This window comes from Electrona antarctica, assembly GCF_951216825.1.
Source record: "Electrona antarctica genome assembly, chromosome: 12".
NCBI classification, from domain to species: Eukaryota; Metazoa; Chordata; class Actinopteri; order Myctophiformes; family Myctophidae; genus Electrona; species Electrona antarctica.
In genome coordinates, this window is record NC_136793.1 from 29,841,943 (window position 1) to 29,867,974 (window position 26,032).

General features: G+C 42.9%; 1 protein-coding gene across 1 annotated transcript in view; it reads right to left on the minus strand.

Moving 5' to 3' along the window:
* Positions 1–26,032, minus strand: part of LOC306934372 (netrin receptor UNC5C-like) — a gene marked incomplete at its 5' end in the record, with an annotated part of 288,396 nt that overhangs the window by 131,396 nt on the left and 130,968 nt on the right. The window contains one exon of the mRNA XM_079516941.1: positions 6,414–6,557. Within this exon, the coding sequence (XP_079373067.1) occupies positions 6,414–6,557 (144 nt within the window). The remainder of the gene's footprint in view (positions 1–6,413; positions 6,558–26,032) is intronic.

Here is a 26,032-nt window from a genome sequence, read left to right on the forward strand (position 1 = left end):
TGGCACGTGGACTGGTGATTGGTTTAATTATTGTAACGCCCAAACCACACCTATGCATAATATAACGGGTAACAGAGGTTTTAGGGATTTAGACAGGTAACCAAAATACCAACTTTAGTGGGGGAACACCCCTTCCCCACTGCTAAATCCCAAAACAGTGTATTTAGAAAGATCAGACGAAAATGGAGCCCATAGTGCTAAACTAAGTACAATTGTATGGTTGCTGATTTTGTAAATGTACATTGTATTAGTAAATGGATGCACTTAATGGATGCACTTATCTTAACCCAAATATTCAGGTAAGTTCAGGAGAATTTTAAAGGCATTGTGACATAAAAAAGGTTTTTCTATTTTTTCTTATTTTGTTTAGGTTTTCTGTGCTCAATTGCACCCAAAGAAACAGGGGACTTTTAACATTCAGTAGATTGTCTGTGGTCTGGGGTTTTCTGGCTCAAACAAGTGCTCTGATTTTCCTGTGGAATGTGACGTAAGACTCCACAAATCCCATATATGTCAATGGGATATGCCAGCAGATGTCACTGTTGAGGCCTGTTTGCCTGTTTTCATTGCAGCTCAAAAGGCTTCCAAACCCCAGAGAAAACTCCACACCACAGAAAATCCACTGAATGTTCAAAGTTGATGTTGTGTGGTGTAATTTAAGTCATAAAACGTCAAAGTCAAAGAAAGTCAAAGAAAAATTTAAAATTTAAATTAATGAAAGTTAATGTCATGAAACCGTTAATGTCTTTGGACAAAATGTAATATTTTAATGTCTTTGGACAAAATGTAAACAAACAATGACAACTGCGACCTCTACAAATGAAGAGGCTTTCACCCGTGTGTGTGTGTGTGTGTGTGTGTGTGTGTGTGTGTGTGTGTGTGTGTGTGTGTGTGTGTGTGTGTGTGTGTGTGTGTGTGTGTGTGTGTGTGTGCGCGCGTGCGTCTCACACACACTCAGAAACCACTGGACCGATCATCATCTACAGTACCTTATCAGGCCAGTAGGCCAAGAAAGACAATCCATCCAAAATGTGTCATGCAACAGAATTGTTAAGACTCAACGTTGGCAGTGCATATTTGTACAGTCCATAAAGTAGGAGTTCCCGGACGCCTTCTTGCCCGGTGGTACACGTCGACTATTTGTTACACAAAACGCATATATCGTCAATGGATAATAATCTTCATTATTTTGTCTGATAAAAAGGTGGGATATCTGGTCAAATTTGGGTATCTAGCTATACTATATATATGTAGCAACAAACATATTTACCACCCTGTTTGTGTGTCATGTGAATACTTGGTAAGGGTGACAACCATGACATACAGTACACACCATATGGTAGGATTTATTTTATCTGTATCTGCTTGATCGCCATGCTGGCTTTACCTTATATCTTTCCTTATATCTGACAGTACCAACTGTCTTTCTTTCTGTCTCTCTCTCTCTCTCTCTCTCTCTCTCTGTCTCTCTCTCGCACACGCACGCACGCACGCACGCACGCACGCACGCACGCACGCACGCACGCACGCACGCACGCACGCACGCGCGCGCGCGCGCACACACACACACACACACACACACACACACAGGCTGTTTTCTTATGACAGAGCATGAATTAGGCATTACACTGTCAATTATCATCAAGGACGTGTCGTACAGTAAGCCACAGACCACAGCATGTCCTGCTGTGTATATCTATGGCTGTGACTGTGTGTATACATATACAATATGTACGTATATCAGTGGTCTCCTGCCAGCCTCTGTACGTGTCCCATCAACACTCATATTATTTTGCATACATCTGCCTCACCAGCATGCGTTTCCCCTAGCCCAGGCCACAAGCAGCACTTTATCCATCTTTTATGGCATCAGTTGGAGCACGTATTCCATCACAGAACATTATTAGCTGGGATTATCGCATAATGTTTAGCACCGTGTCACCAACACTCTCCTTACAGCCAAACACTGTCACATGCTGCTACAGCGGCTCAATAAAGCAACGCACAGATAGGAGATGCTCCGTTCTGTGTACAGTAATGATGAATAAAGAGTTTGTCTGCTGCTGATAAACTATTCAAATATGAAGACGACATTAACACTTTAATCGCTCAGGATTATTTAATCCATTACATTATAGCGCCCATTCGATTTATAAACACGGACCCCTTTTCCGGACGCACCGGAAGTTGTTGTTGATGTGTTGTCGACAACAACGGGAGACAAGAATAAATCTATCGTGACTAGCGACTGGACCGCGGAGCGCCGTCTAACACAGGATCTTTTTTCATAATTAGACGGGATGATTTAGATTGCGAGTTATGAACGTTTTAAGATTTTCGTTTTCATCAGCTAAACAGGGGAGGGAGTTTTTCGATGACGTCTCACTCTTGCACAACACCGAGGATTGCCCAACAGGCGCTCCCAGGCTGTGGAGCCATGCGATCCGTTCTCATATCAATAAACTTCGTCTTTTGGACAGTACTTCGTCCTGGGCGTCGGGTGTTACTAATAGAAAGGACAAAGAACTTCGTCCTGGACGATGGGAGTGTTAATCACAAGAGAAAATGCAATATCAGTGGCCTAAATGCATGTGGTATGCTGTTACTGTACATGGGATTCTTGCACATAGTGTGTGCTTTTGTGAATACCCATTTGTCTTGTTCTTGTGCTACAAAAGTATTGCACGTCATGTTAAGAATAGTCTTTGTTCTATTTCCATACAGTACCATCCAATATGTGCTTTGATGGCAGGTTGCATTCAGCTTTTGCCAACTGTATAACATAAAGGAAGGATTTACTTGTGAATGTACTGTATGATATGAATAACCATTATCTAGGATGGTGTCTTTCTTTTGTTAATGTATAAGAAAAAGGAAGAAAAAAAACATATCAGGACAAACCATAAGAAAGTACATATTCAAGATATCTGTATGACCAAATACTGTAAGCAAAAAAGAGGGACCTAAGGATGGATTTCCTTCAGCCATGCCAATAGAAATGTCTGTTAAAACAAGCCTTCCAGGGTGCATATCTGCTAGAGTGATACTGTCTGCTGTAGTCTGAGTCTGGGGTTTGTTCTCTATGGCATGCTGATGCGATGTGAGAGTGCGGTCTAGCCAACACCAACTCGGGACCCCTGAAGTTCTCTATGCCACTTGGATAAAACTCTGTCAGAGCCCCCAGTGGTGCTATATAGTTCAGTCAACCACAGGTAGACTGGGTAAACTAAGGAGGTGCAGTCAATTTTATGGCATTTGCCATTGGCTGACCTTTCTATGGCCTGAGAGCTCAGACAGCTCCCAGTTGTCTAATATGGCTGACTTGTCCAGAGCAATGGTGCTTGGCAAAATGGTCGACAAGCTTCAGTTCCTAGGGAGAAAGAGGCTTTTTGTAGTTTTTGAGTGGTGCCAATCCTATGCGGAGCTATATGTGTATGTATGCGACTATGCGTACATGTATGTATGTATGTATGTATGTATGTATGTATGTATGTATGTATGTATAATAATAATAATCAGACCGGTCTGATTATTATTTTATTTTTTTCAATGTATTTTTTTAATGAGGCTCTGAAATTTCACAACTGTTCGATCGCAATACAATGCATAGAATGCATATTTTTTAACACAACATAGAAAAACAACAAATGCTGAATTCATTCTGTCATATAGGGCTTAAAGGGACACTTCACCCTTTTTGCAAAACAAAACAAAAATCTTTATGTGTGTAATATGTGATTTTAGATATTTTAGAGTGTCCATGATGTCACAGACACTGGGATCACTTCCTTCCTGGACAACAATTCCCATAATGCTTTGGTGCACTGCTCCTCGTTGTGGATAGGGCTGTCTTACTGACAGCTGCATACCTGAACTTCCATGCGCGGCCAAAATAAGCTGTCTTCCGGGTTTTTAGACAGCTGGTGGATGGAAATGAAGCTCCACCTACGCGGCAGAATGCCGCTGGGGCAAGCTTTTCCAGGAATCTGGCCGACGCGGCATTCTGTCGCGTGGGTGGAGCTTCATTTCCATCCACCAGCTGTCTAAAAACCCGGAAGAGATCCCAGCAGACAGCTTCTTTTGGCCGCTCATGGAATCTTAGGTCTGCTTACACCCAGTGACCACATGTAGTCCAGGACAACACTGATAAAATCTAAAATATCTAAAACCACATATTACACACATAAAGACCCCAGGAAAAAAAAGAGAAAATTCCTCTAATCTGGTGTGCAGGTGATGACATGGACATGACATGCACAATAGAATTTCATTTTCTTTCTTTTATTTATAATGGGCTTCGGCGGCAACGAGGGCCAAAACTGGTGTCCACCAGGTGGCACTGAATGAGTTAATTGAGCGACAGCCCCCAGGACACAATACTTTTCCCTTTACACCAAATCTCTTCACTGAAAATAGCAGATCTAAAAGCTTACAACCATCAGGTCGTAAACCAGGATTAATGTGGTTAAAACAACTGCTACAGAAGTTCAGGGGAACACCACAACAATTTCCCAATGAGACTACGGTACGCACACAGCATTACTACGCATTACTACGGTACGCACACAGCATTACTACGCATGACTACGGTACGCACACAGCATTACTACGCATTACTACGGTACGCACACAGCATTACTACGCATTACTACGGTACGCACACAGCATTACTACGCATGACTACGGTACGCACACAGCATTACTACGCATTACTACGGTACGCACACAGCATTACTACGCATTACTACGGTACGCACACAGCATTACTACGCATTACTACGGTACACACACAGCATTACTACGCATTACTACGGTACACACACAGCATTACTACGCATTACTACGGTACGCACACAGCATTACTACACATTACTACGGTACGCACACAGCATTACTACGCATTACTACGGTACGCACACAGCATTACTACGCATTACTACGGTACGCACACAGCATTACTACGCATTACTACGGTACGCACACAGCATTACTACACATTACTACGGTACGCACACAGCATTACTACGCATTACTACGGTACGCACACAGCATTACTACGCATTACTATGGTACGCACACAGCATTACTACGCATGACTACGGTACGCACACAGCATTACTACGCATTACTACGGTACGCACACAGCATTACTACGCATGACTACGGTACGCACACAGCATTACTACGCATTACTACGCGAGACACATTACAAATGTGACGTTGGTTTTGGACTGGTCCGTGCACTTTCACCGACCTCATGATCAGACTCCCAGCTGTCATATTAAAGTCTTCACCAGACCAGAACCAGAAGCTTAAAAAAATACATTATTAAAAAAAATCTACTGATGGAAGACCAAAGTTGTGTGTTCTTCCAACCCCCATCATGCATCATTCAGGGGGGGGGGGGACAAAAAAAGAACACAAGAGCTATCCAACCTGAGCTTGGACAGCTCAGTTCTGTCTATCTCGTTAAATAGTAGATTGTTTGACTGCTGTAAGACTGTCCCACTGCAACAAACCAAATTAAGATGTCATGTATTCATTATACAGCAGAAAGCAGATTATTAAGCTTGGTGATGAGATTCAGCTCGTGAAGTAGAGCCTGTTGAGTATAAGACAAATAAATAGATAAACAGCACAAATTGGATTCTGCCGCTAATGCTCAGCACACCATTCTGGAGATGAGAGGTAGTTGTAAGAGCTCATAAAATGATGGATGATGCATTATTCCAGTAATTTATTCTCAATAACAAGGTGCAATAAGAAGGTGAGCTCAGCACACAACCTGCGCTGTAGATTATCTCACCATAGAAGTGGATGGTGTGTGTGCGTGCGTGCATGCGTGCGTGCGTGCGTGCGTGCGTGTGTGCGTGTCTTATATAAACCCATACATCAAAGCCTCTGTTTATCTCCTTTAAGCTGCCTCTATCTTTCTCCCTGTCAGCCGTTCTGTCTGTCTGAACCCATGCTGTCCTTCACATAAAACTGGGACTGCACACAGCAGGACGGAGGTGCTGACAGAAAGAATGTATGTGTACACGTCTTTGTGTGTTGCTCACTGTTATCATTCTCTTGCACGTGTGAGCGATTGGGCATGTGTGTGTGTCTGTGTCTGTGTGTGTGTGTGTGTGTGTGTGTGTGTGTGTGTGTGTGTGTGTGTGTGTGTGTGTGTGTGTGTATATATGAATCGTATGGGAGTTTTGTTCATTTAACCACTTTAAACCTATATATACTTAGTTGACCGTGTCCTCTAGGACTCTGTACTTGGTCTGCTCTTTTCCCCCGGCCCTCTACACCAAATATTAGTAACATGTTGTGAGCTTGTGCATCTGCTATCTTACCAAGATGTTTGCCCCAGAATAGTGTCGCTAGGGTTCATTCATACAGTACCGAGTTGAGTTGTTTGTACTCACATGCGATGCGGACATGGGCCTTACGACTCTTGGTGGTCCCAGCGGAGCTCCAGGCTACACACTGACACCAGTAATCTTCTGGACCGAACAGCTCCTCCACCTGCTGCCGCGTGATCTCGATGCTGGCCTCTCGAACCACCAGACCTGCATGGGGAGAGGAACGGCTTGAATTGAGTGTGTGCAATACAGTATAAAGTTGATTATGTGTTCAAACGCACGCACACATTGCATGCATGACTGTTGCTGGGCATTGTTTGACCATATATATTTGATTACCCCAGACTCCCACAAAACACAGTCAAAATAAAGTAAAGTTGTAACTTGTGAAAATAAAGTAGCTGCAAAATAAACTGCAAAGTTGAAATATCAGGAAATATTATCTGCCATTTACAAGCCCTGGCCATTTACTGAGTAGCTTTACTTTGTATTTAATACAAACAGCAAGATTTATGCTTTTTCCTCTTTCCACTTTTATTTCAATTCCCTCTTTCCCCTCCTGCTTGAATGAGGAGCTGTGGGAAGAATGATTCTGAGGTTTAAATTGCTGCAACCACTGATAGGACTGTAAACGAAGGAAGGAAAGAAGGAGACACGGCAGAGGAAGTGGAAAGGGAAGGTGGTGTTGGGGAGTGCAGGATAATAGGAGGCATGCATGGGGAATGTAGAAGTAGATCAAGGGTGAAGGAAGAAAGGAGATGCAGATGCAGAGAGATAATAAGAGAGAAGAAAGGAGATGCAGATGCAGAGAGATAATAAGAGAGTCAGGGAGACATTTTGAAAAGAAAACCCACAACAGGAGGCGATGATTTGAGTCTCCACATAATGTGAAGATGGAGGAACAAGCGAAACATAAGTTAGTAAAAAGATAGAGATGGGGGTTAATTAAGGAGAAAGCATTAAAGACAGAAAAGTTGAAATTAGTAGTGGAAGGATAATGTGAGGGGATTATACAAAAAAAAAACTTTTGGAAATATATTTTAAGTTGTTAAGTGTTACAACTACCCCAGTTGCTTCCTCCAAGAGGATGGGAGGTGCAATAATCCCAATGTATTACTTATGCACACGCACATTAAACAAAGAAACAAAGGACAACGGCAAAGAGTGCTAGCAAGCAAATAGTCGTGTGAAAGCTGTAATGCAAACTTGTTAAGGGGAATGGAGGCATTGAAGAAATGAAAGGTAAGAAGAGAGCAATGCTAGCTGGGTTGGAGGTCTTTTGGGTAACATGAATGAAGATTGAGAGCAAGAAAAACGAAAACAAGGCCATGAATGAAGAGAACTCTGATTATAGAACACAACATGTAAATTTACAGTTTGTGGTGAGTACATTACAGCAAGTTACAGCATGGACACCCAGAGGGCTAAGAGAGCTATGGACACCCAGAGGGCTAAGAGAGCTTTGGGGAAAGTAAAATATTGTATACAAGGTGACACGTACTGAGGCAGTAATATAGTGAAACAAACTGAGCAAAGATGCAAGGCGATAAAAGAGCTGGAGTAACCTAGGAAACTAGGGAGCCATTATGGATTTAAAGCTAAAAATGAAAGCACCAGGCAAGGCGTAGGAGAGAGGTAAAGGGGCTAAGAAAACAGCAAGTAAAGTGGCAATTAAAACAATGTGAAACATTACACTGACGCACAGGTGGCTAAAAAATATGTAGGCAGTGAGGAACAACAAGGCAAAGGGCAAAGGGAGGAGGTGCAAATCGTTGATAAAGCTAACACTGTTGCAGTGCCAGTGGGAATAGTGTGGCAATTAAAGTGTATAGACAGGTGCTATATACCAAAATAGGAGGTTCTTTAAGGAAAAAGAACACCCTTCAATATAGAAACTGTGTGGCATAAAGATAAAGATAAAGTGCAATGTGACGATGAAAGGTCAACACAGTCATTATGATTGGAGAGCTTTTTAACAGTGATTCTACAGTAAATGGAGCACTTTGCAACGGCTGTTCTGACTGGACAGCCATGGCAAATCTGGTTGGATCGCTTTGTAAAAGAGATGTTAATGTAATGATGTTTCTGATTGGACTGCTTCACCCATCGTCAAGTATACAGTATCTTAATAGCCCTTAATATACCTTCAGTCAACATATGCAGCAACACAAGTTCATCTGATTATGAGAATACTGTGAACAAGGCATAGCAACATGAATGTACACTGATCAACTAATGATGAACTTGTTACAGTGTTACAAAACGACAACAAAGACATATGGTCTTCTGTCGCAGTCATCACGTCATTGGCAGGTCATATGGACTTGCGGTTGATTGGAAATGCTTCCATGTTCCACACATGTCTAGCACACCTTCTGGTATTCAATCATATTGACTATCTTTTGGCTCACACGTAGTTCTGATGTATTGTGTTGGATAAGTACAGTATAGCAGGGGAATTGTCAGTGGTTGGTTCTGAAACTTTTTTTTTTTTTTTTTTTTTTTTTCAACAATATATTTATTTTCCTTTTTACACACAAATGACAATACACATATACAAAAAACAACAATGAACAGTACAAGACAATTACTGATATAAAGAAAGCAAAACAACAATAACCAAAAACAACAAAACAAAACAAAAAACAACAACAACAACAGCACTACTCCTCTTCAGCTCCATCCATTAGATGTGACAAATTATTGTTCTTTATGTATCTCATAAAACGGCCCCACACCTCCTGAAACATTTCTTGTTTGTCCTTAAGAATGTATGCAATCTTTTCCAAAGGTAGACATAAAGACAATTCTCTGAACCACTGTGTAATACTTGGTTTGTCCGGCCTCTTCCAGGTCAATGCTATCACTCTCTTAGCTTGTAAAAGACATATATCTATAAACATTTGTTCATTACACTTTATCTTGTGTCCCTCCGGATATAGACCGAGCAGGAAGAACTTTGGTTCTGGTACAATATTTATTGACAAAATCTTCTGTATTTCCTGCCCGACCTTCCCCCAAAACTCAATCAATTTTGGACAGGACCATAGACAGTGGAACAATGTGCCTCTATCTTCACCGCATCTGGTGCATACATCTGGAATATTACAATTATACTTATTAAGTTTAACTGGTGTAATGTACACTCTCATAAGCCAATTGTATTGTAGAAGTTTTAGACGAGTATTCCCAGTCTGGGATTGAGCTTGTGCACAAGCCGTACTCCATTGTTCCACTGTTAAATCCTCCTGAATATCTGTTCTCCAGGCATTAAGCCTATCTTCCGAGGATTCCGGAGAAAAGTCAACCAATAGGGCGTAGAAATCTGATATTAACCCCCTTCCGAATGGGTCATTAACCAAAGCTTTCTCCAGCACAGACATGGATGGGGCCAGCATGGATTGCCCCAGATTAGTTCTAATAAAGTCCCTCAGTTGTAGATATTTAAAGAAGTGTTTGCGAGGGATATCATATTTAATGACCAGTTCCTCAAACGAGAGCATACTCCCCCGACCCCTCTCAAATACATCCCTTAATTGACCTATTCCCCTATCAGCCCACAATTTAAACCCCCCATCAGCTCTACCTGGCACAAATTGATTATTACCCCATATTGGGCTGAAGCGAGAGAGACGTGGATGTTCTCCCAAAAATATATTAACCTCATGCCAGACTTCAATCATTGTTTTAACTATAGGATTGCTTGTAATTCTTTTTAGGTTTTTATAAGTATCTGAGTAAATATAAAGGGGGAGTGGTAACTTCAAGGAGCTTGATTCCACATCTTTCCATGCCGGCGCCGCATCCGTTGTAAAGTAGAACATTAGTGTTCTCAATTGAGCTGCCCAAAAATACCACAGCAAGTTCGGACACTGTAATCCTCCCTTATCATAGGGTAGATAAAGTAAGGACAATCTAAGTCTAGGACGTCTATTGTTCCAAATAAAGTTGGTAAACAATTTCCTGGTTCTAGAAAAGAAGTTTGGTGGAGGTGACAAGGGTACGTTCTGAAATAAATACAATAGCTTGGGAAGTACATTCATTTTGAGTATATTAATTCTGCCGATCAAAGATATTGAAAGACTTGACCATCTATTAATTGAATTTTCGATTGTGGCTACAATTGGGTTATAATTGGCATTCACAACCTCTTCCAACCTTGGCACGATTTGGATTCCCAAATAAGTAAAGGCATTTACTGGTCTGAAGTGACGAACATGACCGGGAGGGTTTGATCTTTCTTCCGAGTTCAGAAGCATAATGGATGACTTAGAGTTGTTTACCTTGTAGCCAGATATGCGACCATACGATGTTATTAGATCCAGAATAGCTGGGACAGATATCTCCAAATTTTTCAGGAATAATATTACATCATCAGCATATAAAGATATGCGGTGCTCTAGATTTTCTATATTAATACCTGTAATTAGTGTATGTTCCCTTACAGCAATTGCAAATGGTTCAATTGCGATCAAAAATAAGAGTGGTGATAAAGGGCATCCCTGTCTACAGCCTCTATGGATCCTTATCGGTCTAGATATATTATTGTTGGTTAGTATTTCTGCATATGGATCGTTATACAACAGTCTTACCCATTTACAAAAGTTCTCCCCCAAGCCAAATCGACCAAGAAGCTCGAATAGAAACGGCCACTCTACGCGGTCGAAAGCTTTTTCCCCATCGAGAGATAAAAAGGCTGTATCTGGCGCCCCCTCCTGGACATGCAATAAATCCAATACTCTCCTTACATTGTGAAAACCCTGGCGGGCCACCATGAACCCATTCTGGTCCTCATCTATAATTTCAGGTAGAATAAGTTCTAGTCTCTTTGCAAGTATTTTGCAAAGTATCTTAAGATCAGAATTTAAGAGGCTGATTGGACGCATATTTTCGCATCTATCATTTGATTTACCAGGTTTTGGCAAAAGTATAATGAGGGCTCCTCTCAAAGTGGGAGGCAATACTCCCTCTTCAAAAGATTCAGTATACATGTCCAAGAGGGGTTTCGCCAATCTGCCCGCAAATCTTTTATAAATGTCTATCGGCAGACCATCAGGCCCTGCAGCTTTTCCAGACTTCATATTACTCATTGCCTCCAAAATCTCACCAATACTCACATCTGCCCCCAGCTTTTTACTGTCTTCCTCTCGAATTTTAGGAATATTAATTCCATCCAAAAAGGAGCTCTCAACTACATCTTCTTGATTTGTCTCGGAGCTATATAATTTACCATAATAATCTCTAAATGCCTCGCAAATTTGGATAGGGTCTTCTATCGTCTCCCCAACATCATTTTTTAACATGTTGATTGCTCTTTCAGTTTGCATTTGTTTAATGCGCCAGGCTAGAACCCTGCCAGACTTCTCACCCTGGTCAAAGATAGTTTGTTTGAGCTTTAACAAATTAGCTGCTGCTTTGGAAGCGGATATTTCATTATATTGTGCACGTAATAATAATATTTCCTGATGTAATTTAGGACAAGGCTTCTTAAAGTAAGAACCTTCCATAGCTTTAATTTTTGATTCCAGTAATATAACTTTTTGTTTGTTTTTCTTTGTTTTGGAGCTCGTAAAATTTATAATCTGTCCCCTAATAAAAGCCTTAAATGCTTCCCACCTTATAGTTGCCGATGTTTCATCCGTATTTGTAGCAAAATAGGTGTCTATTTGTTCTTCCAAAAAAGTTATCAGCTCAGGGTCCTGGAGCCATCTCTGCTCAAACCTCCACTTAGGGGGGTCCCGCATCCGACCTGGGTCTACATAAATCAAACTATTAGGAGCATGATCTGAAATTAGGATACTATCATACACACAGTCCTTAACTCTATTTACAAGACTTGCAGAAACCAGAAATAAATCAATTCTACTGTACGTTTTGTATGTACTAGAATAGCATGAGTATGCAGATACACCAGGGTTTCTATCTCTCCATATGTCTCTAAGATTTAAGTCTTTGGAAAACTGATGAATAACTTCCCTACTTTTAGAGTGAGTTTTGTCTGAATGAGTAGATCTATCTTCAGTAGGATTAGGGGTCACATTCCAGTCCCCCGCTATCAGATAATGACCCCCAAGAGATGTCAATAATATAAATAAGTTACTGAAAAACTTTGGGTCATCATTGTTCGGTGCGTAGATATTTACCAAAATAAGACACTCTGCAAAAAGATTACCTTGAATTATCAAATATCGCCCCATTTTATCGGCAATTACCTTAGTAACATTAAATGGGATAGATTTGTGTATAAGAGTCATGACCCCCCTAGCCTGGGAAGTGAAAGGTGCTGAAAACACCTCCCCTCGCCATCTTGTCCTAATCCTAATATCCTCATTCAGTATCAAATGCGTTTCCTGGAGAAAGACAATACTCGAGTGGATATCTTTTAACCTTCCCATCACCTGCTTAACCTTTTTGATTTTTTGTAAACCCCTACAATTCCATGAAGTGAATTTAACCTCCAATTCTCTAGCCATAATCACATATCTCAAATGACTTTTCTGAACCTGAATTTAGAGCAGTGCCTTCAACAAACAAATAAACACATAACATGAAAACAAAGGCTGCGACAGTGAGCCTGAAAAACAAAAACCCCAAAACCCCTGAGCCCATCGAGTAGACTTGCCCCCCCCCCCCTGCTTCCCACTTCAAAAAGGTTAAAGACCACTCCACACAATGTGAGGAATGACCCAGCATCACCATTCGCCTCGTGATAAACTCTCCCTCCCCCAATATAAGTGAAAACAGAATTTAAACCATAGTATTAGACCTTGAGCAGAAAATAAAAAATAAATAAAAAAAATAAAATATTTTTTTTTACAACCGATGTTCAATCTTTTCCCTTCCCCCATCTTTTTTAAATATATAATATAATTATACTTTATTTTTTAATAAATTATTTTTTGTATAATAATACTGTATATACACATGCACATACACGCACATGCATGCATATACATACATGTGCACACACAACCCTTAGTAGTGAACTATCCAAAAACATAGTTTTCCTGGTTTTATTAAATCCCCCCCCCCCCCCACCCATTGCCTTCTTTTAAATTTAGATTGTGTATTTAATGTAAAACGAAATATAAATGTGTACCAAAAGAGTACACTATTCTGCAATCTATCCCTTCAAAGTTGTGCCATGAAAGCCCTGTGGCAGGGGACACTACACAAAATGCTATACTATAAATCCGGGTGTAGTACCGGAGGGTACCAGCAGCGGTGCTCCCTCAAAATTAAGATGACCCTTAGGTCTGTACAATGATCCGGAACTGAAATACAAAACCGGGACCAAGATGCATCATGGGAAATTGAGTCCCGTGCCGAGACACGGTACTATAGTGTCATCATTTATCCCCAATTACTATAATAAGTACAAACCACACGATCTAGTTATAGGATAATAATAATATAAAGCTTCCCCAACCAAAAAAAACATCAGCCTGAACCATAAACAAAGACGGGGAGAAAAAAAGAACCCCCACGGCCCCCAACATATTAGCCTTCAGCTAACAGTAGCTCCAAGATAACAACAAGCTAGCATATCATTCAAAACAAAACGAGACACCAAAACCAAAACATTTAACGTCATTCAGAGTACAATTCAGTATAAAATAATATCGCGTGCCGAGCACAACTATGATCTGAACATATCAAAATTATATCACGGTTTACTGTATAGAAAAAAATACATTAAAGGGATATATAAAAAGTTCTGTGCCCCGTGTTGGTTTAGCTGCCTCGGGCTAGCTAGCTAGCCAGCCTACCTCACATCCTCACTTCTCCGCGGCTCCACTGCTGACTGCTCCCGGTGCTCCGAGTCCAGACACGTCTTTTATTCGTCGAATAAAGTCATCCACGTCCGCTGGTTTGTCAAAGGACTGAGTTTTGTTTTTATATGTCACCAATAACCTAGCTGGAAACATTATTCCTTGACGTAGTCCAGGGATCTCTCGAAGTTTTTGTCGGACCGAGTCAAAAACTTTTTGCTGCTTGCGCACCTCATCGGTTAAATCGGGATAAAGTTTTATAGATGTATCCCCGTGCTTGATTTGGCCCTTGGTTCGAGCAGCCCTCATCACCTTCACTTTGTCTCTATTGTCCAGGAATTTCATGATGAGAGTCCTCGGAGGAGCGTTGTCTTCTCTTCTCGGCCCAATCCTGTGGGCCACTTCAATGGTTAGCTTCGACGTTAAGTCCAATGTTTTTACCAGCCACTGCTCGAGAAAGTCACAAGCATCAGAACCCTCTGTCTTCTCTGGCAAATTTACCAATCTCACATTGGATCTTCTGGACCTTGTTTCTCCGCTCAGAACCTTTAGCTCCATTTGCTTGTACTTCTTTTCCAGGTCCTGGACCTTAGCCTGTAAGCTAGCAACAATGTCCTCAGTGCCAGAGATGCGAGTCTCCGCACCCTTGACTCGTTCTTTGCAATCTCCGACCTCTTTCTTCATACCTTCAATCGCCGACATGACTGAATCTAACTTTTGTGAGAATTCGGATTTCATCTCCTTGATAGCCTCGAGAATAGAGCAACTTGCACTCTCTGAGCGACGGCCCGTGTCTTCCATCTCAGCTCCCGAGCTCTCAGCCCCAGCCATGTTGCTAGCATTAGCTTCCCCGCTTTCCTTGGACCCAGCAGAACCAAAGCTCAACTTGGCTTGGTTTTTGCCACCTCGTTTGGGCATTCTTTTGTTATTCATCATCAGGTTGCTTAAATAAAACTGCTCACTTTTCCATTAGTCTGTTTTTTTTGTTAAATAATTTGTAACAAGCTGCGGAGTTGAGAGACACACGTCCGTCTAGCTTGCCGCCATCTTGAAAAAAAACATTCTGAAACTTTTTAATTTCATGGACCCCATTTGAAGACACTTTAGTCACCAGCAATCAGACAATTAGACCTCATTGTGTAGGATAGGAGGAGAGTGAGAGAGAGAGCTGAGAATAGAGATAGACTGTCCCATGAGATACATCCATAAACTCATTCTGTGTTTGGACTTGGGAGATATGAAAATCATGGTGAATCATCTTCAACTTCAAATAACATATTTTTCCTTCCGGAAACTTATTTTGTGCAGTGGTTAAAAGACAAAAATCACAATACAAAGATAAACAGATACTGTACTATATAAAAAAGACTATAAAAACTACTAACTAGTGCTCAAAAGGATAATATATTAAAGTCAAAATATAAGTGCTAATAATATTAATCTGATATACTGTATGCAACCTACATGTACAGTATGTGTTCACTGTAGTCCATCAGATGGGAAGGGGGGGGGGGGGGGGTGTCTGTTGTTAGATAGTCCAATGAGGGGGGGGGGGGGGGTCTGTTGTTAGATAGTCCAATGAGGGGGGGGGGGTCAGCCTATAGGCATTCCAAAGTCTGATGGAGGTGGGCACAAAGCTAGCTGAGCCCCTTTTAGTGAGTTTTGATGCTCTGTATAACCGACCTGAACCATCTGATGTTGACGGACTATTTCCATATTTAGAATCATTATTATTTCAGTATACCTGTTGTCAGAGTAGTTGGAGGCCAGTCTAGGACATAATTTATATATGACACCAACTTGAGAGGGTTTGGAGATTTCCCTACAGTATATAGGTATAAAACGGACACATACACGCAGAAAAGGATTCCTGGTAGATAGATCAGTCATATTTATTGTAGTCTCTCTCACTCATACATATTGTAACGTTTAGCACCCAGAGCTGGAGTCGAACCCCGATCTCCAACTCAGTAGACCAGGCAAGTAACAAGCCGCAAGTTACGTCCGGGCCTGTCGCAGGGTCGTCACACTACCCCATCCTTTCTGAAGCACGCCCAGAGCTTCTCGCTTCACTCCTCGAGTCCCTCACTTCCCTCGCGCAAGGGCACGCTCCAGGGGTCCTCGTTCCATTCTGACACCAATGTAACGTTTAGCACCCTGAACTGGAGTCGAACCCCGATCTCCAACTCAGTAGACCAGGCAAGTAACACGCTGCGCCAAGAGAGCTAGCTCCTTTGGAGGAGCAAGTTACGGCCGGGTCTTTCGCAGGGTCGTTACAATATAATAGAAGTTGCCCAAATGTGCTATGGTGCATATGGGATCAATCAGCGCTTGTCATCACCTGAGGTTTTTAACGCTCTCTAGACCCAGCTCACCATAACAGGCGTCGTGGGTGCAGTTAGAGCACTGTGTGTCTCTGAATGAAAAGAAACAGATAATGCATGCCAGGGAAAAAGAGGGGAAGACACAAAGACAGCCACAGATGCAGGGCTAAAAGCTAAATGCTTTAGAACAGCAACAAAAACTGCAAAAGCGAGCCAGGAACAGGGCAGAAGCACTCAGACGCTCTGTGCCGTTTGAATGTAATCAGGAGTAGGTCAGACACACAGGCCTGTAGGGAAAATAAGACAGTGAGAAAGAGCCAAAACCTCTGCATGTTATTGCTTCACCAGAGAGAGAGAGCTGAGAGAGATGCAGAGAGAGAGGATGAGAGAAAGAGAGAGAGAGAGAGTTCTACAGATGTAGAGGTAAATCAAGCCAGGATCTTGACATAGCAGAGTCACCAGACTGTGGCCAATTGCACGGTCACAGAGATACTAGGTGCATGTGTGCGTGTGCATGTGTGTGTGTGTGTGTGTGTGTGTGTGTGTGTGTGTGTGTGTGTGTGTGCGTGCGTGCGTGCGTGCGTGCGTGCGTGCGTGCGTGCGTGCGTGCGTGCGTGCGTGCGTGCGTGCGTGCGTGCGTGCGTGTCTCAGTGGTATTATGCATGCTTGTCCAGAAGAGTCAATGTTCGTGCGTGCGTGCGTGCGTGCATGCCTGTCTCAGTGGTATTATGCATGCTTGTCCAGAAGAGTCAATGTTCCAGGGCACTCCAGGACACCAGAGGAAATCTATAGGGAACTACAATGTACACACACACGCGCACGCACAGCTCTCCGTGTGTGTCAGAAGCCATTGACACAGAAGTAAATTGACCCCTTTTATAAACCTTAGTTTGTAAATAATTTAATATGAACAATCAGTAAGAGAGTGAGAGATACAGACAAACAGACAGACAGACAGACAGACAGACAGACAGACAGACAGACAGACAGACAGACAGACAGACAGACAGACAGACAGACAGACAGACAGACAGACAGACAGACAGACAGACAGACAGGTTGTGCAGCCAGAGAGAAACAGAAAATGATAGAGCCAGAGAATGAGGGTGTGAGAGTAAAAGTGTATGAAAGCAGTGGTTCTAAAAGTGGTTCCATCGGTCCTTGGGGGGGTTCCAGGGGACCCCCACTGCAAAATGAGTTAATATATATATAGTTCAACCACTTTAACACCTATATACATTGGTTACTAGCCTATCCACAAGCTCAAGCTCAGGCTATTTACATATCATTTCTTTTTTTAGAATTTGAATTATTTTGAATATTTCTGAAATATTTTAACAACACAAATCTATGTGTGTGAACCTGGACAAACTATTTTCAAATGGGAGAGAACACAAGAGAACACAAGAAGGAGGGGACAAGACGGAGGAGGAAGGAGAGAAGATATCGATCGCTGTGTGATGGCAGCTACGGAGGGAAAGAGGTCACAAATCAGTGTAGCCAATGTGTGTGTGTGTGTGTGTGTGTGTGCGTGCGTGCGTGCGTGCGTGCGTGCGTGCGTGCGTGCGTGCGTGCGTGCGTGCGTGCGTGCGTGCGTGCGTGCGTGCGTGCGTGCGTGCGTGGCACAGGTCAATGTTAGCAGACCAATAACCATTCACACTTGGGGCTAATGGAGACAAAGTAGGTAACCTAGTACACACTATGTTATTTGCACACTTCAAGGCTAATGGAGATATACTGAGGTAGTGCACACTTTGTTTAAACAAACACTGGTAATGGCCTTCAGCCAAAACATAGTGGATACAGACAGTACATACGGTTTCAGTGGTACACCGTACACATAGGGCAACAGAACAGCAATTTGTTTAACTGTACAGCAACCAATTAGAATGCCTCCGAAATGCAGTTGCACTCTGAAAATGGCCATGGAAATGAACAAACGGAAGTTCTTTAGAAAGACATCTACTCTTCACTTGAGTACCCTCTACTGAGAACAAACATTGAATTACTTATTTTCTATCAATTCCACGCCCGATGAAGCCTTACCACACCAAAGGGTCGATGCGGTTTTAGCGTTGTCTCTGCATTGTGATATGTCATAATGTCCTGTTGTACGTTGACGCGTGTTGTCCCTAGTGATTCAACGCATGAAATTCAATGGCCCAAACCACACCAAAGGGTTGAGGCGGTTTTAGCGTTAACTCCTTGCAAACGTTTGGACCCAAGGAGTTTCATGGTGACTCTTTGGTGTGGTTAGGGCTTAAAATTCATAGAGATTCTTTTGTTTTTGTCGCATTCCTAATGACCGGCGGAGTCTCTGGAAGGAGACTCAAAGAGTCTCCTACTCAGTGTACTATTGACCAAAATCATCAAATTATTGGCTCAGGAATGCGACATAAACAAAAAGATTTCCATGAATTCAAGGCTTCATGGGGTGTATTGTAATGAAAGTCACATGTTACTTTAAAGACCTGCTCTGGTCTAGATACACTGTACACTGCACAGTATATACTGTATAGACCCAGGCAGGCACTTACTGTAACACACTGTAACATAGATGCAGTAGGTGTATGTCCCTAAACTATTCAAACATACAAGATAAGATAGTAAGGCAACATGACATGAGCACTAACACCTTGTAGGCTAGGATAGCAGCAAATGAAGGGTGGAGCAGAGGAGAGACTTTATTCTCCGTAAGGGAATGTGTCATGGACACAATACAGTAACTGCTGGGAGAAATACAACAATGACAACATGCAGGACAATAGGCTACAAAGACTTTGATGGACATGGGGATTGCCTAAAGCTGTGATTCTCAAACTTTTTCATTTCAAGGACCCCCAGTTTACACGGCCCCATAACTCTGAGACAGTGAGAATGGAACCAAATGGACCCTTATTTGTACAGTGTCAGAGTTACCAGTCTGGGCATCCCTGGGCGTCCCTGGACCACACTATCAGTCTGGGCATCCCTGGGCGTCCCTGGACCACACTATCAGTCTGGGCATCCCTGGGCGTCCCTGGACCACACTTTGAGAACCACTGGCTTAAAGCGGTTCAGCTTGCACAGGAACTCTGAAGACATTGTTTAAAGGAAGATGCTCAGGGGGGGTGATTGAGGGGTCTGAAATAATCTTCTTGGCCTGCCTCATGATAGTTATTTATGTATGCACAATTAATAATTTCAGAGTTTCAACACAGACAGCCTGTGTTGGATGCTGCCTGACTCCCATGATTAGACCTTTTGGTGTCTGGCTTTCAGCTGCTGTTCAAACCAAGCTGAGATGACAGGATGTTCTCAAGGTAGACGAGAAGCGGCTATAGCAAAATAGTTTAGATTGATCTGATCATTAATAGCCTACTGTTTCTGATCAAGACAGGGTCTAATAATGACATGGCTTCCTTGTGCAAGCTGTAGTTATTTAGGTGTGAATGAAGCATTAATGATGTGCTAAAGTGCTAATGAGAATAGCAGCGTGAAGTGAGCTGTGACTGGCATATATTGCATCTATTTTTGAGTGGTGTAAACCACTCCTACAACTGGCTTTGTTAGTCTGTGCAGAAAAAATTAGCATGGTTGCTATGTTCACCCTGTTCACCCGGGTGTGATTTCATTACGTCAGACTTGATTTCATTACGTCAGACAGGCTATATAAGACCTTACACCACTCAGTTCACACGGGTGTGATTATTTTTTTGTAATGTTTTATTGTTGTAACTGACTGCCGGTGTGCCAAAGACGAATTTCCATTTTATGCAAATCTAATGGACAATAACGTTTTCTTTATCTTTATAGCAGCTTGATGTACAAGTACACCCCCTGAACATGACAAAAGTATGTCGCAGGGACTGACCCCCCAATGCAACCCTTGATGCTGAGTGCCAAGCAGGGAGGCACTGGGTTCCATTTTTCAGAGTCTTTGGTATGATTCGGGCAGGGATCGAATCCCGACCTCCCAGTCTCAGGACGGACACTCTAACCACAAGGCCACTGAGCTGGTTGGAGCTGTGTGGAACTCCATATTTGGATGAACCTGACATCATATCTGATGAGGTCAGATTCCATGCATCTCAACGGCATAAAAGGCTGATTCCATACAGTGTGAGAGAGACGAACCAAACCCAGAGAACAGATGGAGAAACTGTGTGATTCTGAGATGAGGAGAATTCAGCAATACTCTGTGAATGTAACTCTGGACCCTGATACAGCACATCCCAGCCTCATCCTGTCTGAGGATGGAAAACAAGTAAGTCTTGGAAACGTAAGGAAGAATCTCCCCAACAACAAAGAGAGATTATCTCTATATATCTGTGTCTTACGAAAACAAAGCTGTTCATCAGGAAGGTTTTACTATGAGGTCCAGGTTGGAGGGAAGACTGACTGGTCAATAGGAGTGGCCAGAGAGTCCATCAACAGGAAGGGAGTCATCTATGCGTGTCCCAACAATGGTTTCTGGACTATAGGGTTGAGGAATGGAAATGAGTACAAGGCTAATGCTGATCCTACTGTCCTCCTCTCTGTAGGAGAGGAGCTCCAGAAAGTGGGAGTGTTTGTGGATTATGAGGAGGGTCTGGTCTCCTTTTATGATGTGGAGACCAGAGTAAATCTCTACTCTTTCACTGGCTGCTCCTTCACTGAGAGACTATATCCATACTTCTGTCCTTGGCTTAATGCTGGTGGTACAAACTCTGCTCCTCTGATAATCTCTCCTGTCAATCACTCTGATATGAGAGCTGATCTGCATTTACAAGAGAATGTGTGAATGACACAGTACAAGGACGGAGCACGACGGCCTACTTGGGGCCATGCATGTTGGGAACGATGCAAGTTGTTGCATTTATATCCACTATGAGGCATAAATGTGACAATGTCTCTCAGCCAATCCTTGAAGCAGACGGGTTTGGGTTGGCCAATCAGGGAAGCTGATGCACAAAACCTCCCGAACACCCTGAGAATGTGTGTCTCTTCCTCAGAGCTGCAGACAGACAGACACAGATATCTGTGGTTCCTGAGAAACCGTCTGATTGGCCAGTCGTCACTGCACACCTCAGGATCATATGAGACACTCTCTGATTGGCCAGTCGTCACTCGCCACATTTGAGACGGTTCGGTTGGACTTTTCGATCGATTAACTGTTTAGTTGATGAGCTGCTTTTTTTGTTCTTCTTTTTGTATCTGCTAATCTTAATTTCCCTCAATGTCTAACATAAAAATCTACATTTTGCTGATATACAGAAAGAATACAAAAGGTATATTATATTACGTAATCAAATATGTATTTGCCCATTTGAGATACAGGGCCAGTCAATGGCATCTTTGTATGAGGAATAAAGTTAAATGAAAAGTGCACTGTCTTGTCTGTCATCAAATGCAAAAGAAGAGACGAGGTGAGGGGGCTTTTTTTTTAACCGTCCCACATGTGTGTTCCTCGACCACACGTGCGCGCAGACAGCATTACATTCACAGAAAACTGCCCAAAACGTACAATGTGTCTGAAGTGCTCTCTCATCTCCAGGTCCTCCTCTATCTCCTCTAACCTCAGTCTGTGAACTCCAGAAGAACTGCACCTTCCTCCAGATGGTCCTCCGAGCCGGTAGAGCTCACAGCCTGTCATGGATCATGTGAGACATCCTCATGGTGAGATGTACGACCATACTTTGAATTGAACCAGTGCTTCTCAATCTCTTCACGGCCTCCTAAAATAATCATATTTGAACTGCGGTCCCCCAAAAATAGTATGGAGCTGTGTGGAACTTCATATTTGGATGAACCTGACATCATATTTGTCTGGAGTAGTGTAAGTAGCATAGAGCACCGAAGTCTGACGTCACTTTCAGTAGAGGGCGCCAATACACAGGTTCATGTATTTTTGAGTGGTGTAAACCACTCCTACAACTGGCTTTGTTAGTCTGTGCAGAAAAAATGAGCATGGTTGCTATGTTCACCCTGTTCACCCGGGTGTGATTTCATTACGTCAGACATGATTTCATTACGTCAGACAGGCTATATAAGACCTTACACCACTCAGTTCACACGGGTGTGATTCCTTTTTACACAATTTGTGTATGGGGTCCCAGGCACAACATTTTTCAGATGGTATAAATATTTTTTTTGGGGGTCCCTCACATGAAAACATTTGAGAGCCACTTCTTTAAACAACATAAGCAAGCCCAAATAAGCAACTAACAATATTTACAATTTACTTTACAGAAAAACAAGCCCAAGGTCGCTTATAATAAGCAGACTTGGCAACATAGGCTGAGTACTAAAGTGTACTGAAGTGAATTGTGATTGGTGTTGGCAGCATCATAGTTCAGTAGTCATATTAGGGTACAGGCACATTGTCCCGTCAACAAACGCCTATAGAGCAGGCGTTTCTAAACAGCTGGTGGATGGAAATGACGCTCGTGCGCGGCTTCAACTTGTAGCATCGGCTACGTCGCTTTGCCGACGCTATAAGCTGAAGCCGCGCACTAGCGTCCTTTCTATTCACCAGCTGTCTAAAAACAGGAAGAGACACCTGGGATAGGCGTTCTCTTGCTGCCTCTGTATATGTGCCTGCGCCCATAGGGAAGCAGAACAGTCTATGTTGGGGGCTCAATAGCAGAGGACAGATGAGGGCAGGTTTATCTTCAAAGCTTTTTTATTTTCTGTACTGCACCAGCAACCTACACTCACCCACAGATAAAGCAACCTGTCATGACAGAGGCTATGCCTTTTTGTGTGTGGGGATGGCTGATTTATCCTGTGTGCATTGATGCTCAACAGGTGGTGTGTCATCACATGCAGTACAGAGTCTAATTAGTAGCAGTGTCATCTGAGCTGTGTAGTTCTCTGTGATTGGTCTCCTTTTCTTGGGACATACAGATGGTCTACTCATACTATTTACTATACTTACTTCTTGGAAGAAGTTTAAAATATCTATAGTCATTCTCACTTGCTTTTTTTCCCAAAGGAAAAGGTCATGCAAAAATGTCAGACGATGTATTAGCTCTGCGAAGGCGGGTTGTCTAATTAGGAGAAAGGTAGTGAGTTCCAGACTAAACATGTAATTTTCCTTCATGTCACTGTCTAAATAAGCTTCCAAGGGAATGATCTCTACCAGGAGCAAATCAGACATCAAATACAGATCTTACTAGTTCAAACTTAAGTTATTGAATTGTACTGTTCATTGAGACACTTCGGCTCAGATTGACCATAGACCATTTATTGCAAAGCTATTGCATGTTAGTAAGGCGGTGTGGCTCACACCGCCTCACATTGATATCTCCGATTATCTGTGCACCAAGACACATCTCTGATATCAACAACCCCCCATAGCAGAGCCAAAGATACAATAATCCATGAACAATACACAGTAATGACACATCAACACATGATTCAACACAATGAAACACATCAACACATGATTCAACACAATCACAAACAATACAATAATATCCCATAAGTTATAACCCCTGGACTAAGAACTACAGGGAGGAGGCCGGGGAGGTGGGGGAAATTTTCACGCAGCTCCGCACGAGCAGCTTGACAGCTCAGCATAGAGAAAGAGAAGTGAGCGTAAGTAGCCGCCTGAATTGCACTGTGGGAATGAGGGCGTGGCCTAGAGAGGCAGCGGGTTTAAAGAAGCAGTATAGATCACTATGGGGAATGAATGAGGGGGAACCATGTACACACATATAAACCATCTGCCCTCCGTGCCGCAATGAACTAACGCTACGCGTTATCATCATCCTTCCACCTGTCACTCCCGCATGCCTCTCATCTTTACTCTAAATCTCCTGTAGTGTTCCCCTTCTGTTCTTCATCTTGTCTCTTCACCCCCTTCCTCCTTCTGCCTCACATGGAACCTGCCTCTCTTCATGTTCCTCTTGCTCATGTTTACCCCATTCCTTACCCCCCCTCATTATTTCTACCATTCTCCAACTCAATGCTATGCAGTAATTTATTCTCCTCCTGAATCTCATGAAAAGGAAAATGCCCAAGCTCCTTTTATTAAGTTCAATGCTAAGGATGTCAAACGGTTGAAAAATAATAGACAACGTGTATCAAGAAGGGAAGGGAAGGGAAGGGAAGAGAAGAGAAGAGAAGAGAAGAGAAGAGAAGAGAAGAGAAGAGAAGAGAAGAGAAGAGAAGAGAAGAGAAGAGAAGAGAAGAGAAGAGAAGAGAAGAGAAGAGAAGAGAAGAGAAGAGAAGAGAAGAGAAGAGAAGAGAAGAGAAGATGCATGCCCTATACTGCTCCCTGGTTTCTGACCTTTTGCCAACATCCTCCATCCCTCCCATCAGCTTCCCTCCTTCCCAACTCTCAGAATCCCTCCATCCCTCCTCTCAGCATCCCTCCATCCCTCCTCTCAGCATCCCTCCATCCCTCCTCTCAGCATCCCTCCATCCCTCCTATGAGCATCCCTCCATCCCTGCCCTGCTTTCATCAGCTCAGGTTTTATCTGTCTATACTCTCTCCAATGTCAGCCTGGGGAAATTAGAGTCCAGCACAGAACAGCATGAGGCTAAGAGAGAAAGTGGGGGGGGGGGGGGGATAACACAGAGAGAGAGAGAGGACTGAGAAAGAGAAATAGTATCTAGAGAGAGAGAGAGAGAGAGAGAGAGAGAGAGAGAGAGAGAGAGAGAGAAGATATAGCTTCTAGCTGTGTCTCACGTAGATTCAGAAAACAACTCAAACGCACGCACGCACGCACGCACGCACGCACGCACGCACGCACGCACGCACGCACGCACGCACGCACGCACTGTACAAACACAGGAAGTGCTGGCACTGCATGGATCTGTTGTGCATACATACAATAGACCATAGCTCTGTAGGAATGTCATGGAAGATAAATCATCTAGGATAATGCTCTTCCTCAAGTTATTCTCTTCTTGTTTATATTCAATTGTAAGCTTGTACATTTCTCAGCAGGGGGTTCACAGCGGAACCCAGAGAGTCCCAGAGATTTTGAATGTCGGGTCACGGTTTACTGCTGGAATGCTGTAAGATGTGTTTTTGAATACGAGTGCGGTCAACCGTTTAACTCGAAACAAGACGTATACATTTAGCCTGCAGTGTTACACTACAGAGTGGAAGAGACAGAGGGTTTCCTGTTAAGGTGACTCCACACCAAAGACTATAGTCTTTTTTTGCAACGACTCCTATAGACAGCTATGTGTGTCCCTGGGTCCCTGGGTCTGTCCTTGGCTGGCTGGCTGGCTGTGTCCAAGCACGAAAGCTGGCTGGCTGTGTCCGAGCACAAAGCTGGCTAGCTGTGTCCGAGCACGAAAATAGCTTTTGGTTGGTTTTCACAACCAAGTGTTACTGTTGCGCAGCCTAACACACACACACACACACACACACACACACACACACACACACACACACACACACACACACACACACACACACACACACACACACACACACACACACACACACACACACACATTAACTGTATATATGATGATTTGGAGTGTTACAGTACAGTACAGTACAGTACAGTACAGTACAGTACAGTACAGTACAGAGGGACCCCCTGCAGGGGACCCCCACACAGTAACTCTGTCATTTCTGAACCATTTCAGACACAGGGCGGCT